At 36.4% G+C, this 15734-nt stretch overlaps 1 protein-coding gene across 1 annotated transcript; it reads right to left on the reverse strand.

Annotated features, from left to right (window-relative positions):
• Nucleotides 1–9222: 9222 nt before the first annotated feature.
• LOC145765454 (uncharacterized) lies at nucleotides 9223–15360 on the reverse strand. The gene is made up of 10 exons (XM_082577284.1): nucleotides 15238–15360; nucleotides 14803–14905; nucleotides 13216–13377; nucleotides 12862–13026; nucleotides 12576–12782; nucleotides 12250–12455; nucleotides 11636–11883; nucleotides 11410–11516; nucleotides 11121–11186; nucleotides 9223–10677 (listed from the first exon to the last, which is right to left on the reverse strand). The coding sequence occupies exons 1-10, from the start codon at nucleotides 15358–15360 to the stop codon at nucleotides 10325–10327; spliced, it is 1740 nt and encodes a 579-aa protein (XP_082433410.1). The 3' UTR covers nucleotides 9223–10324.
• Between the last annotated feature and the right edge of the window lie 374 nt (nucleotides 15361–15734).

The raw sequence follows: 15734 nt of genomic DNA on the forward strand, positions 1-15734 counted from the left end.
CTCAGATAAGGTTTTCAATGAAATTATTGCTTGTGTTTGTTTTTGCCAACATTTTGATTGGATATGATTACATTGCATGCCCACTAATTTTTCATTTTGATTACTTTTAGCAAGTTCTTTCTCATTGAATCGTATTTCCAAAACGGTAATTTCGATAAACATGCTTGTTTTTTTTTAAATATTAGTTCAGTCTCAACTGCAAAGCAGTAAACAAGAACTAATATTTTGTTTAAGCAATGCAAAAAGCGTTTGGTGCGGTATATGCCATTATTCATAGTGTTTTACCACTTAGCTATTGTTAACACAATATTTTATAGGGTGACGTTCTGATTAGGACGTCGAAATGAAAAATAAGTTGATATTGTTTGTACATCGTTTTCAACTTTCTGGAAAAAAATCCTTTTTTTGAAATCCATGCCCCAGCCCACAAAACTGGTCTTTTTTACATTGATTCAACATCTGCAGACATTGAATCAATGTGAATAGAACCAGTTTTGCTGGTTGGGTAGGCCTACTTTTGTTATTTGTATTAGTTTGAATTATTAGTGGAACTCATCAGCACCGTTAAACATAGAAAGTACGTCGCTCAATGAATGAATAGTCTATAAGGTCTTTCATAATCAAACTTTGTTTTAAAATAAATTTTTAATTTTATGTTTTCCCTTTATTCTTTGGTATTAGCCTAATGTTTACAGATATTTCAATTCAAACTGCAGATTATGGAATAAAGCTTCTTTTCATTCAAAGAAATTCATTTCAAATACGCTTTAAGCTTATAAGCTATAGCCTACACCAGCAATCTAAGCATTTTTAACAACACACATGTTATGCCACAGACGCTACAAGTAAATAATCTTTAACCTACAGTACCATCTGTATTTATCTTTGGGTTAATGAGCTGGTTTAGCTTATTGCAGAAACAATGCACTGAATTTGGCTACAAAGGCAATTGAAAAAGCTTTTGCAACTTTTTCAAATTAAACAGTGTAGAAAGCTTCTCTTCCTACCATACCGCAAAGCTACTGATGCTATACGCTAATTATCTCTATTTTGAGATTTGAACAAATTTGAGATGGGTGGAACAATCCACCCTTTCCTTCGTTCCACCCTTGCCGCGAGAAATAACCACCCTCAATAATTTCCAACTCAACCTTTCCACCCTCCTTGTTAACAACGTGTGTATTTCCACAGTTTAGGGTGGATTAAATTCTAGATGGTGGAAATATCCACCATTCTTTTCGCTTTCCACCCTTGCCGCGAGAGATTTCCACCCATGGAAATTTCCACCCCAAGGTTTCCACCCTTTTGATTAACAGTGCACTATGTTTCAAAAAATGTTTCTTGCTGTTGTGGTGTCCCCATTTGTCTTGATGTCCTAGGTCCAGGGTCATCTGGCTTAATGGATAATTCAGCTTGGCAGAGCATGATCAAATACGTTGTTGAGAGTTTGCTGTGTCGCAAACTTTCAAGCTGAGTGATATCACAGAATTTCACCTATTACTTCAATACCAAAGAACAAAGAAATAAATCGAAAGGTTTCAGGCAAAATCATTCGATTCGTGTCTTGGTTTTTGCCCCAACTAATTTTAGTTTTAGTCTATTAAATTTTATTTATTTTAATACGTCTTTTATCTCATCTCTAAACCAAAGAACAAGAACTATTAGACTATATTTGACAGATGTATATTAATCGTAATCCTAACCCTGTATATTACAGCAAAAACAAATTAAACTACAGTTCATTTTCAGAAAAGCAATAAATATAATCGTAAAGAACAGTGTGTATTGATTGGAGTGGTTAAACTACTATAGAAAAAAATGTTTCAAAACAAGTGAAAAGAGAAAGTGTATTAATACGGAATCTTACAAACAGATACACGTTCATCACATTTATAAAATTCTAAACATAAATTTAGTCATAATTGGACTCTTGAGTATCGTTTGTTTGTTTGTTTGTTTATCTTTATCCTGCATTGCGGGAAAGCGGACTTGAGCGCTATGCATCGGTGTACGCCTTCCGACGTACACCTGACCCACGCTGCAGCCGACGGCAATGTCTGTTTTCCGGTTGTCTACTTTACTTATGACTTAAATTTGGTACTACCCATTACTCGAAATCGATCACTAGGTAGAGGCAATTATCGTTAAGTTTCTTGCCCAGAGAAACAACAGCAAGTGCGGTGGCTGGAGTCGAACATGCAGGCTCTCGACTGCGAGCCCAACGCGCTAACCACTCGGCCACGGCTGCCGACTCGTATTAAAGTATTAAACCAACAAAAATCTATGAATAAAAATATTTAAAAATAACCAAAATTATGATTACTATGTGCTTTAAAAGTGCCGAATCAAGAATTTTCTTTACGTTCAAAATTTCAAACATAGAAAACTATCACGTCAATGTTTACGAGAAATCCAGAAAAAGCAGCTCTTTTCATAACATTGTTTTTTTGGATAAAAAGAAAGCGACAATTCGGAAGTCATTATTGCCTCTCACATGAAACACGCTGATCCGAATTTGCGTAACGTGTTTACTTTTCAGTGCACTGACTTTTAATATGTCATTCGTCAATAAATTAATAATTCCTAGACGCTGGTCATGTAATAGTTATTACGTGGTCGAGGACAACTGGTAGCTTTTCTGTTTGGAGTGACACGAAAAACATTTTGTTGCTGACACTGAATAAACAGAAACTTCCGCATTAATGAGTGTTACGGAAGCTAAGCATCCGAACTACTCGAAACTTTGATTTATTGTCATTCAAAGCAAATTCACTCAACGCGCACTTTATTGATAACATGTTGCAAAGTGTATGCGGCGGCTTCTTCATGCGTCCATCTGCCGCGTGTGGAAAGCTTAGATCTTTACAAACGCAAGCCTACAATTTTTCTTACAACCTGATTACAAGCCCCTGAGAATACATAGAATCAGGACCGATGAGGGAACAATTCTCGTCAGGTACCACTGAGAGGCCTAAACTCCCCCCACATAAAACACCTTTAAAGAAAACAATTAAGTTCTAAAAAAATACGCGATGTTTTTTGTAGTTATTGGCCCCTGAAAAATCCTAACCCTGATCCAAAAGTTCCTCCTAACCACCCCTGTCAACGCTACAGCGTGGAATGCTAAAACATTCGGTAATACATTGGTTAACTTTGTCTTCATTTAAAATACAATGTTTGTAAGTGGTTTTCTACTGGCAATGTTGCGTCCTATTGCGGAAGAAAAAATAAGTTATTGAAGGCCAATGCTTTTCATTGAAAATGCTGCGATTGATTTTATGAATGAATTTACCGTAGAGTTTGCTTGCAACTCTTATTCTTTCGTCGTCTTTCCGTAGCCTAAACTGCCTTAAATGGTTTCACAAAGCTTGGCAGCCATTCAGCAGGAACTAATATAGGAAGTGCTTACACATTTCCATGCTGTACGTTTAGGCAATGTTGTAAGTTTTCTTCAACCTAATATGTCACTGCGCTGTCAAACAAGCAAAGTTCAAGGCGAGGAACAACTTTCTACGGATAAATGCAAGCATCTCCCAAAATAAAAATAGGAGAAAATAAAGAAAAGATCAAGGATTGAAGTGGTTTTGATAGTTTTCTCCCTAAAATCAAAAGTAGAAAAAATGGATTAAAGCTAAAATAACTGAAAGTGGTTCTCGGTGATTGCAATTACGTAATCGCGAGAGGTTGACTGATCTCAGACTTTGTTTGTTCGTAGCGTTTGTGCAATTTGCAGTCTGCCATGTTGGGCGTTTTTTGTTCTTTTGCCAAATACATGAAATCTGATTTTGCTTTTTCCCGCTTTGCTGGAATATCGGTGGTGTGGTTTTTCTTAAATTTGACTTTGATGAAGCTGCAAACCCGTAGCTTCTAGTTTGTTTTTATCAAATTACGGATCTACAGAAACATTAACTATAGTGAGCTATGTTTACACTTATTAGTTATTAAGACTCTTTAAAATAATTGAAGTAATTATTATTTAAAAAAAAAAAATTTTTAGAAACAAGTTCACAACAAACAAAGCATAACAGCAAAAATCTAAAACAAAAAGATATTTTATCTTCGTCTGTTGATCACAAACCGTCAGCTTAAACTGTTAGGAGTGAAGCCCGATCGGCAATTGACCTATAAACACCACGCTGAAACCCTCCATGGTAAGCTATCAGCACACAACAATTTGCTGAGATGCTAAGTTGAAACTCCCTGGGATGTCAGCACTTTCAGTCCTCCACACTCCGTACAAGTGCTCTTGCACTTGTTTACAGCATCTCAAACATATGCTTCCCCTCTTGGTGCCGCAACGTACACACTTACAAAATTGACATTGCCCTCAACACCACTATGAGAATAGTCACCGGTTGCCTGCTCCCAACTCCCACTGACTTTCTGCCGGTGCTATCAGGCATTGCCCCAGCTAGACTGCGTAGGAAATATCACGTACATAGGCTGGTTTTACAAGCTACGTCAAGGAATGACAATCTCCTCAACCACATTGTCCTAAATAATAATCGTGTTTTTATTTGCGCCCATTGCGATAACATACAGTACACTGCGATCCCAGATGCGATACAACAGACGACAGGAAGCAGCGAAGGGACGTATTAGTCTTCGAGTCAGCTGCTCCCCTTATTTTACCTTGCCACTAAGTGTCTTTGCCGAGACACAGCCGCGTGCTCTGGAGCGGTGTCGAACCCACGTCCTTTCGAACGTCGCCCAGACGTTCTCACTACTCGGCTACGCAGCCGACATAACCTAAAAGCTCCTCCAAAATCCCCAGCGCTTGAAATTTGACCTCGAGACCAGTTTAATTCACGGTCCTTCCCGAAATTAATGCTCTACCAGGAGCCAGGCGCGAATCTAAGAGTTTTTTTCGGGGGGGGCCAGAAAATTTGAAAATCAATTAAAAAGAAAGAAAAAGCGAAACAGATATGAACAATGATACTACGACATATACGAGATGCTAGAAAATAGACATTAAAACAACCATTTTCATCAATTGTGATGCCGAGGGACTAATATCAGCTGTTTAGAAGCATATCAAACCATTTGATGCGGAAACATACAATTTTTCACAAAATTTTTTTGGGGGGGGCGGGCCCCCTGGGCCCCCCCCATAAATCCGCGCCTGCCAGGAGCATAACTATCTCGCAAGGAATGGGTGAAGCTCAATCGCTTGCGAATCGGGGTGTGCCGTTTCAATAGCAATATGTTTTAATGGAGCCTCATCTACCAATGTCCTGTACACCGACCCAAGGATAGACATGTGAACCTAATATAACTCTCGATGAACACACAATCCATTGGCTGCTGAGCCTGGTTATAACAATGTGACCTGCGGCGGCCTCAAACGCAAGAAGTTCAAACTGTTGTAAAGTGAATGCAGTATGACAAGCTTTTGCAACACCAAAACTCTTAAAAAAGCAACTTATTTTCCACAACAGATGTAAAACAGACGATGAAATCATTTCTGCCGATGAGAACCTTTCTGGTGTTCACACAGCTCACATAAAAACGCCTTGTTTATAGAAAGATAAAAATTCTTTCATAAAAACTACTTTTTACTCTGATCGGAAAAAGACGTTTTCTAGTATCCGAACAAACATCATAGCTATTGTTACTTGTATCTTGCGCCTACTCAATCAGTGCTGTCTGAAAAAGTATTGGTAAGCCGTTGCATCGCATGTGGACACTGGACAGTGGGTGAATTCAAGAGTTGGTTTTCCGTTGGTGCACACAGGTGTGTTGTTATTAGATACTGGTAACTTCTTGAGATTGCGCATAACATTTCACATAGACTCATGGAGTGCCTGGTTAGTTTACTTGACTCAGTAATCCCTGCATATTAAGAACTTCCGGCAAAGCTTGGAGAGTTGCAAGAATTGGTACGTAGCCTACCTGGCATTGGGGTTGGACTCAAACATCTAATCGTAGCAGACTACGCAGTTCGTTATTTGAGTGGATAAAGGCTGCTGCTTTCGACAAAAGGTAAAAACAAATAATCTAATTCTAAAAGTTTTCAGCAATCACAAGTCCCTAATATTATAATTAAACGCTCATTTCAAACCTTGCAATCCATATAAAGCGAATAGCAACAAATTCACTTGCATACAACATGCACTATAACTTATAGTCTATAAGACATACGCAAGTAGATACATAACTCAGATATTCTAGGAATAGTGTATTGCAATCTTCTCTTTCTTGGTTTGACTATTTTTTGATTATATCATCACAAAAATACATCTTCCATAACGTCAATTTACACAAAAAAAACATGAATAAGTAAAATAGATGACATATGCTAAAGTCTTGAAGAAAATAAAAACAAAACAGTTGAGATATCACTATCAATGGGGTTGATCCCCCGAAACCTTCATTGCTTACGTCACTGCATGAAAGTAAATGTCTGAAGATTCTGCTTGAAGTTGGAGCATTCGAAATCCTTTGGATAATTGTAGGCTACAGCATGAGTGGAGTATTAGTTGAAATGTAGACGTTTCAATCAAAATAGTCGTTTGATTACTCTTTTGTATCAAGCGCTCGAATTTAGACCTGAATTAAAAAAGATTTGCCGTTGCGTATGTACTTCATTGAGTCAAATTGCCAAGACCGAGTAAAAATATCTTTTATATTGTTAGCCTGCACTTTTGTCATTTTAAATACCACGTTTCAATTCTAACAGAGAAAACACTTCGCATCTGCTGTTACAACAACAATTATAACAAGCACAATCACTTCTCGTTTTACTCTTCCCTTTGAATTTCGTCTTGGTTGTCAAAAGTCATTGTGCTAATTTAAAAGCCCGGTTGTTATAGCAACGTTTATTTAGATGCGTAGTTCCGAAATCCGGATTTATTGTGACGCAAGCTGACTACACTTGAAAATGGGAAAAGGGCTTTCAATCACAGTTTACATTAGCTTGAAACAGTTCTGACATAAAAATAAACTGTTAAGGGGCAGTAAGTGGCCACCTCTAACTGTGGCAGAATGGTAACAAAAGATGTCTTTCCTTTATTTAAACTTTGTGCTTACGTCATGGCGAATCTAAAATGCGTAGGTTTCAAAATACCCATTTGGTAAAAATGCTGAGGTTTGTTGGGTTTTGGTGAAGTTCCCAAGTACACTTTCATAATTGAACATTGTTGCCATTTTCAAACATAAGATAATTCAACGTTAAATTTTGCAAAGTCATATGTCTAATGTGAAACGTCCGCTACTTATTTGCTTTGCTATGCCATCTTTTCACAAAATGTCATTTAAGTATGTTGGTATGATGATGATGAAGTGCTTTCACATAATTTTAAATTGAAAGAGATTATCCACTAAGCTAAATAAAACACAATATTTACAGCTGCTCAAAAAATAAATAAGTAGCCAAATTAGCTTTCTTATGAGTAAAGCTTGGTAGAACGAAATTTCAAACAAAAATTTCTCAAATTGTGTTTACAATTTTGTTTGTAAAGTAGTTCAAATTGGTAACTACTGAACTTATCCATTAGAGTCCTGAACAACTGAAGTTAACGTCCGTTATCTATACTTTAATGCTTTTAATGTAACAAAATTCGGAAAAAGTTTGACTGTTGACTTTAGTGACCCCAAGACATCAATATTCATTTAGTTTTAATCCTCATTCTACCAACCTATACAAAAGTTTTATTGTTTGCATTGTTTCAGGCACACAAATCTGCATAGACTATACGTAGGCTGCATAGGCTAGTGCATAGATTCTATTTTGAAATGTGAAAAACTGAATAGATTAATTATGTGTCGTAATGTTTGAATAACTTTGGGTTTTTCCCAGAAAGCAATACACTGCCTTGTGGAATACGCCACAGTTCAAAATACACTTTCTCAAACTGGAGTGCTTCTTTGACTTTCTAGTGAACCTTACTGTGAAAAGGAATAAAAAAAAGGATGAATTCATTAGCCCACCGACCGTTCGAAGCTAATTTCTTGTCATGGATTGTAGATTTTGAGAGAAATTGAGCGTTTGATCAAAGATGCGATAAAAGCTGCGTCAAAACTTTTTGCAAATCAGAACACGCAGCAAATGATTACAATATTTGTCGGCAATACGGTTTTGATGCACGATTGAATGCAATCAGAAATAGAATTTATCCGGTAGCCGACCACGGTTACTGTTCGAACCGTCGAAAACGTGACGAAAAGCACTCATAACTGCCTTGTGTAACCCATTTTCAGTTTATTTCGAAATACCAGCGCCCACTTTGAGGTTTACAGTTCACACCAAAGTCAACTGATTGAAACAAAGGGTACAAAGTAATAAAATAAACGCATTTGCAATTTTTATTTGAATTTCAGGCATATTGTGAAATAATGTAGATACGTTTACTTAAAATTATAAAACAATCGGCAATTGCTCACATTTTTTAAGTTTAGAAAAAGCTTTGTTTATTTTGTTAAAAAGTCCATTTTATGCCAACTTTGAGTAAAAACGTTGCAACTTAAAGACATCGAATGAAACATCAATGAAACATCAACTTCTGTTTTGAAGTCTGGGTATATTTCTCTGCAAATTTAGTTATAGACCTAAAACAGTTTAAGAGCCAATAGGCACTCTGTAGTTTTACGTCACTGACAACTGATGCATATTCATGATGACTCAATTCATGGCCACTTAAAGATACGGCCTGATTTGTCACATTTTGGAGAAATTTCCAGGTTTTTCTAACTTTGGGCGAACATTTAAATAAATTTTTCTAAAAATTAGATTTTTACGCTTTCTTTATTCTTTTCCCCAGATGACACCATAGGTTTTAACGTCCTCACATGTTGAAAAACAAAGAAAATTTGAATTCGAAGATTTTAGTCAGACTGTTAATTTTCAATAACAGTCTGATTTTGCGTTTTTCAACTTACGTTTTCTCATTTGCTACTGCTTCCCCATGGCAACAAGAAAGTTTTTTGTCATTAGGAAACCACAAAAAGTAAAAACATCTCAAAAAATTTTAGTCAAGCACTAGCAGTTGCTGTAATCAAAATCTGCAAAATGTGACAAATCAGGCCGCATCTCCAGGTGGCCATGCTCAATTTGCTTAGCAAAGAAACTATTTCTCAAAGAAGAAATGGATTATTCTATGTCTATCAATTTTCTTTCTTTTCATTACTTTATGTGCGCAACTGCGCATACTGTTCTAGAGTACTACTGACAAAACATCAATAAAGTTATAACATCAGTATCAGCATCACAATTGCTGGTTATTTTGATGAAATTTTATTAAAAAACATCAGTGAATCTAAATAGCCTACATCATTTCGGCATTGATGGAACACAGCAAATTGACAAAATAGTCACAATCAATATCGCAAACGGAAATAGTTTCACCTCAACGTTAGCGTCATGACTCATGAGCATCAGTGGGTTTGAAAAGTTCATGCAGAAAATACTTCTCATTGTGGAATTTTCTAATAAACGTTTTGAAATGCTTAAAGTTCAATTAAAAAAAATAAAACACTTAATTTACTTTTCAAAAATAAACTTCCAATCTTGAAACGAAAACTAAACAAACACATACATTTCAACTTCATCTGATGGTTTTAAATTAGCTAAAGTTTCAACACTTAAGTAAAAAAACACGATAGCATCAAATCTGCTATTGAAAATGACTTGACATGTAAAAATATATATCGAAAAACTCTATATCACAATAAAAAACACGTAAATATTGATGTAAATGTTTTCATAAGAAGCAGTATAAATACACCATCATACAAGCCACTGCTCTTTTTCACTAGCAGCTTTTAAATAGTTATAAATAAATAAATAGTACCAAATACACTTTTTTGATTATACTAATCTGTACATCACCTTGTAAAGATTATTACTGGCTGAATGCTGTTTTTTTTTCCTAAAACGAACAATTAGGCTAGCACACGGTTGAAGAAAGCATATCACAATGTACGAGTGATAACTTTTCAAGATATTTTTGACGTTAATCAATGGCAAAATATACTATTTCTATGGTTCATAGCTTGAAGGATAGCTGCATGTATATACAGTAGTTTCTATGCCCATGAAGCTTCTTGAGGTTGGTGCAGTACAAAAGTAGAAAACTAAACAATGCAGTGTGCTTATAGCAATAATATACGTTTAGCTTGCTTAGCAGAAAAAGGCATCAAAGTATTAAAAGATCACATTGACAACTGTTCTAAAAAATAATTAAAAAAAAAATGTGAACACCGATTGCAACAGTGACAAGTAGTGACAATTGTAATAAAACGCTCTAAGCTCAAACAGCTCACGAAAAAATCATTTAATAAACAAAACACAATAATTTAAAACACTCAGTTTTTTGTAAAAGTTATTTCATCTGTTGAAGTTTCCAAAAAGAATTTGAAACCAGGCCCCAAGCTTTCCAGCGTTTGCTAAGGGAATGACAGCGTCTGTCATTTTTGCAGATTGCTGATCCATCACTTTTAAATTTAACTTCTTTCTTCTGATAGGTTTCACAGTAAAAAATACGTATCTTTCGCCAGCTATCAGTTGATAAGGACATGAGCATGTTTTTGCTCTAACATGCGTTTTGACCGAAACATTTTTAAATTTGATTTTTCCAGATTTTTTTTTATCAGCAGAAACAAGTTGCTCGACGTTTTGCAGCATCCACTGTCTGAGTCTTCTCTTCTTTATGGGTTGACTGGCCACCGTCGCCACATACACTGCAAACAAAAAAAGCAAATCTTTCTTTAAAATTTTTTCAAAACAACCATTTTGGTTGAAAGTGAGTGATGCGCAGGAGTAACCTGCATACCTGTCACTACAGATAATTACGTCATCAGCAAGCTGCACAAACCGTTATTCAATTCTCAGCACAGTTAAAGCGCATAACAGTTCATCAGTTAGATGGTTTTCACATTAAAAAATAATAATAAATCGTCAGTTTTTTTAGCCATCAAATTACTACGTTTTAACTGCCGTAGTAACCAACGACATAAAAAACAGGTTTTAAAATAAGGATGCTTTGACGCTGGTGGCTATTTGATGCACTACACTACTGGCATTATACAAAACTTCGACGTATTTACTTTACGATATAAGTTATTTTCTAATGAATATTTGAATTCAGAAACAAGGGAAATCATCATGGATATAAATGTCTCACCAGCCAATCCACCATGGTGAAAGGATTTTCGTAATGCGTCGATTTGCTCATCCGTAAGATTGCAACCTGAAACAGAAACTAGGGTTACATATTATGAAAAAGTAAACATCTTGATGTGCATAAAGGTTACAGGTAAATGCGTTTCCATATTTTATACCCGCCTACTGTACATGAACAAACCGATATAAGATCATTGTTTGACTAAAGCTACCAAGTGCAAGCCTATGGTGTAATGTAACCACATGGCGTAACAGATTCCAAGAAATAAACATTCAAAATAAACACTCACGCTCAGAATATGGCGGTTTGTTTTTGCTTGGGCATTCAGCTTGTTTGATTTTTTGCGATCTGGAGCACATTTCTACTCTTGGATTATAAGCTTTCTTTCCGCAGCATCTACAAGAATGTCAAAAAAACTACTTAAACTTAAGAAAATTATGCACCTTATCCTCACAGCCACAAGAACTGTCACATAGCCTACTAATAGTTTAGTCACTGCATCAGTAAACATTTACCTTCCCCCGTTATTTTCACTAATATTGAAGCTTATTTCGTTGTAACAGCACATTTGTGTTGCTGGGTTGTAAGCTTTTGTTCGATCTTTGCAGCACTTTTTTCCGTCTCTTGCCCCATTTTTATGATACTTGACTCCACCGCAGCACAAGTCAACTGTGCTGTCATAAACACCACGCGGAGTTGCTTTATCTTCGCATACTTCTTCATTTGGCCCAAGCTTAGCAATGCGATCTTTGTATATGCAAACCTGAAAAAGATTTATGTTGAGGTATGTTTTAAGAAAAGACGTGATTGACAGGAAGGTGAGAGGCGACTTTCTTCTTGACGAGTTAAATACAAAACTAGGACCCTTTGCGTCAAAACCATGGCAAAACCATCAAATACAACTCCAACCATGATGCGGGTGTTGTGAAATCGCCACTCCATTGCACAATTTACAATTGTTGTAACTTAAGTTTATCATGATTTTAATCGGCAATTTAAAACTATCAGTAACGGTTTCTGCAGGCCACTGCATTTTTTGTAAACTGGAATAAGAGAATACAAGCTGACGAATGCAGACTATTTTTGTAATAGTAAAGACGCTTCAAAAACCTCAATAATAAGATTTTACCTGCCGTCTATCAGGACCGCTGAAAAATGTTTTGTATTCGTTGTTTTTCACAAGGCAAGCTTGGTTATCACTTGTATTTGTTTTAGGCACAGGAATTTTGCCCCGGTAGCAAATGTGATTCAACACACTCAGCACTTGGTTATAACAGCAAAAGTGTGTTTGATCGTTGTAGAAGACGCCGTTGCATACGGACAGTTCGTTTGAATCTAAAAAGAGATAAGCATTACTTAAGACTTTACGGCACAAAAATGTTCTGTGTCCACTAAGGGGAAGTAATAGTTTTTCAATCACTTTGCTCATACAAAACAAACAAACTAAATCCTTACTTTTGTTCACTACTCCCACGCCATCCTCACACTTTTGTTTGATTGGGTTGTAGGGGACATCAAGGCAACAAGCACCGTTCGGAATGTTATGGAGTCGATAAACGCCGTTTTCTAGACAACACGTCTGTCTCGATTTGTTATAAAAATTTCCTTCGCAGCAATCTTCCTCAGGATTTGTCAAATAAATATCGTTGCAACAAATTCCCCCTGCAAAACAATAAATCTTTTTTTTTTTTGCGTTTCTAAAGAAAAAAACAAATGTTTTACTTTCAAATTTTTCTCTTACCTTTTTTGTACACTTTTCCAAAAGTCGCATTCCGTTTACAACAGACTTCCTTGTCAGCATTGAACGTTGCTGTGCGACCACATTCATATTCACTGACAATACGCTTTTGCCGAAAAGATGCGTTCACGCAAACTTGTATGCTGGGATTGTACAATCTTCCTGAGCCTGCAAAACCAAAGCTTAGTTTAATAAATTGTTACGGTTGTTTACTGTTTCAAAAGCATAATCACTATTTTGCTCACACATAAAAAAAAACTTTGTATGTAGTTTCCAAAAAGAAATAGTTGCAGCTTAAAGTTCTTTGTTAACTTCATCATTATTACATCATTCACTGCAAAGTTGTAAATTTATTACCATGACAACATTCGCGTTCAGGGTCCTCCGCTCTGGCTTGCCAGTGGTTGCCTTGTCCTTTACAGCAAGCATAGCCATGCGATTCGCAGACAAACCTTGTAGTTTCATTGAAGCATATCAAGCCGTCACATCCAACACGCTGAAGCACTCCAGCACTCGCGCCTGAAAAGCAAACAAAGTTGGTCAATTACTTTTTGTGTTTGTCTTTTCGGTGATCTCCCTGGGGTTTGACACAGAGCGATGTTGCCAATTAAACCAAGTTTGAAAAGTTCCTTTTTTCATGCATTTCAAAGTGATGAACTAAACGACATTAGGAATGTTTAGATCTGAAAATGAGCAAAGTGATTGCTTAAAAAAACAAAAAAACAGCGTTGTTTGAATAACGACTACCAAGATACAAACAGCACGCATGCTTTTGCTCGTGTCTCATTGTGGCGCAACACCATTTAAATATTACGTCGAGAGCGCCGGCGCAACTGCCGGCACATGACCAAGCCCGGCAACAACGCAGTTGGAAAAAAATTGATTTAACATTTTTACAACGTTTGCAAACGTTGCATTTTAAAAAATACCGATTTTGTCATCAAAGAATCTATCATCTCAAAAAAGTTTTTTCGGTGAGTGTCATATAAAAATAGTTACTATAAGGATAGCAAGGTTTCAAATGTATGGTCTATGTATGGTCTATGTATATAACCTTAAAGTCATGCTGCATTGTTTGCCTCATCATACGTTCAGGTATCACGAATTGTTTTCCATACGGCAATTTCTTTGAACCGATACTTCAAGAACACTCTTAAAAATCTTCAATTTTAGTTTGAAATTAATTAAAATCTGCTTTTTATACGTCGCCGGTAGGACTATGTGGCAATGTACTGCGCATTTTTGGATAAGGCCACTACCAAGACAAACGCAAAAAATCTTTCAATAAAATATCAATCTTCTTCTCACCGTTTGTAATAGCGACTAAAAAAACTAGTTTGAAAGCCAGTTGCATGTTATTTTTTCCAAGATCCATCGCAGCAGAAACGTATCTATTTCTTACAAACTTGCAGTTGCTTTTCTGAAGTTGTTCGTCGTGAGTTCACACCTTTACAAATGATGAAGTAGCAAAGTGCGCTCTTATATAAGCAGAAAAAGTAACTATCTTGACAACAATTCATGAATTCACTCTGGTGGTAAATTTGGAAACAGCCCTCTTTATAGAACGACCTTTTTCCCTCGTGTTTACGAAAGGGAATTTCCACCATGCCGCCGTCGACGTTATCCGCACTACGCCGGCTATTGTCAGTTGCGTAAAGATCAAAAGAGCGTCTTCCAGCGAAACGAAACCAAATCACAGCATTGTGCTTGCGTGCATTTTCTACTTTAAGGCAAGTTATTACATAGGTGCTGATTTTACAAAACAAAAAAGTTTTCGGTTTCTTGGGATTGATTGAATTTTATATTTGTTTATTTATTTGATATTTACGTCATGTTTGTTTTCATAATCATACGAAACTTTTGTGACGTTTGCAAATATTAAACGTATCACATTGAATAATTATGCACAACTTTATGGACAAGTTTTGATTGTCATGTTGATACCCGGTCCTGATTTATTGGTAAGCTCCATCACAGCTTTTGGCCGCTTTCCAAACTGGCGATGAAAGTTTTTCTTGAACAACTTAATGCAGCTGAGAGCAAAGATCTGAAAAAGATTTTTTTTGCATTACTTGTAGTTTTTATTTTTGTTGGGATTATTTTTTGTTTAATCGAACTTCACTGGCAGTTCGTGACTTCTGAGCTGGCGACGCCGAGACCAGTTGTCAAACTGAAGATAAAAAAAGTATAAGAATATGCAAATTAGACATTTGATCGGTGATCAATATGGACATCTTGATGAGAACGTGTACGTGAGGTTTATTTCTACGAAAACTAAAATTCCTGTCGGTGCAAGTCTAAACGACAACAACTTGTTGTCTATTTTTATTCACATCTCAAATTGGAGTCTCACATCATGTTTTATCTCCGCGCACGCACACACGCCATACTCAACGAAGCGTATCGAAGAGTGCGTCGATCGCAGGTCGAATTGCCTTCATTTGACACAAGTCGCTGTGCCGGCAAGTTCCGGTTCGAGAATGTGTTTCTGTCGCTAGACATATTGTAGGGTACTATAGGGTTCAAAATGGAAGTTGCTTTCTTGTATAGAAGTGAAACATTCAGACATGTTTGTAAAATTTTAAATTTATTAACTTCCTTTTAATTGCATCTGTTACGACACAATGACCGTGGTATGTTTACTTAAAATAGGTAAAATAGATTTATTTTGAACCTGCATTAAAATCCCCTGCGTTATTTTTCCATAAAGCTTTACTCCCACACATAACTTTAAATACTTTTTCTCCATGATGAAAATTTGTATTATTACTGGGGTTCCATCTGGTTTAACTCATTGGTCAGATTTTTTTGATGTGGGGGCGTTTCTTTTCGCAGGAGAAAGGACATTTCATTGGATTGCGCTTGCGACTCTACCT

Source organism: Aplidium turbinatum, chromosome 1 (assembly GCF_918807975.1).
Source record: "Aplidium turbinatum chromosome 1, kaAplTurb1.1, whole genome shotgun sequence".
Lineage (NCBI taxonomy): Eukaryota > Metazoa > Chordata > Ascidiacea > Aplousobranchia > Polyclinidae > Aplidium > Aplidium turbinatum.

What these genes read in the sequence shown, in the direction of transcription:
- LOC145765454 (XM_082577284.1), bottom strand. Translation starts at nt 15,360, where the DNA reads ATGTCTAGCGACAGAAACACATTCTCGAACCGGAACTTGCCGGCACAG. An exon ending in TACCAATAAATCAGGACCGG is followed by an intron (nt 13,378 to 14,802) that starts GTATCAACATGA and finishes TTTGCTTTTCAG; the next exon opens with GCGCGAGTGCTGGAGTGCTT. An exon ending in TCACCATGGTGGATTGGCTG is followed by an intron (nt 10,678 to 11,120) that starts GTGAGACATTTA and finishes TTTTGTTTGCAG; the next exon opens with TGTATGTGGCGACGGTGGCC.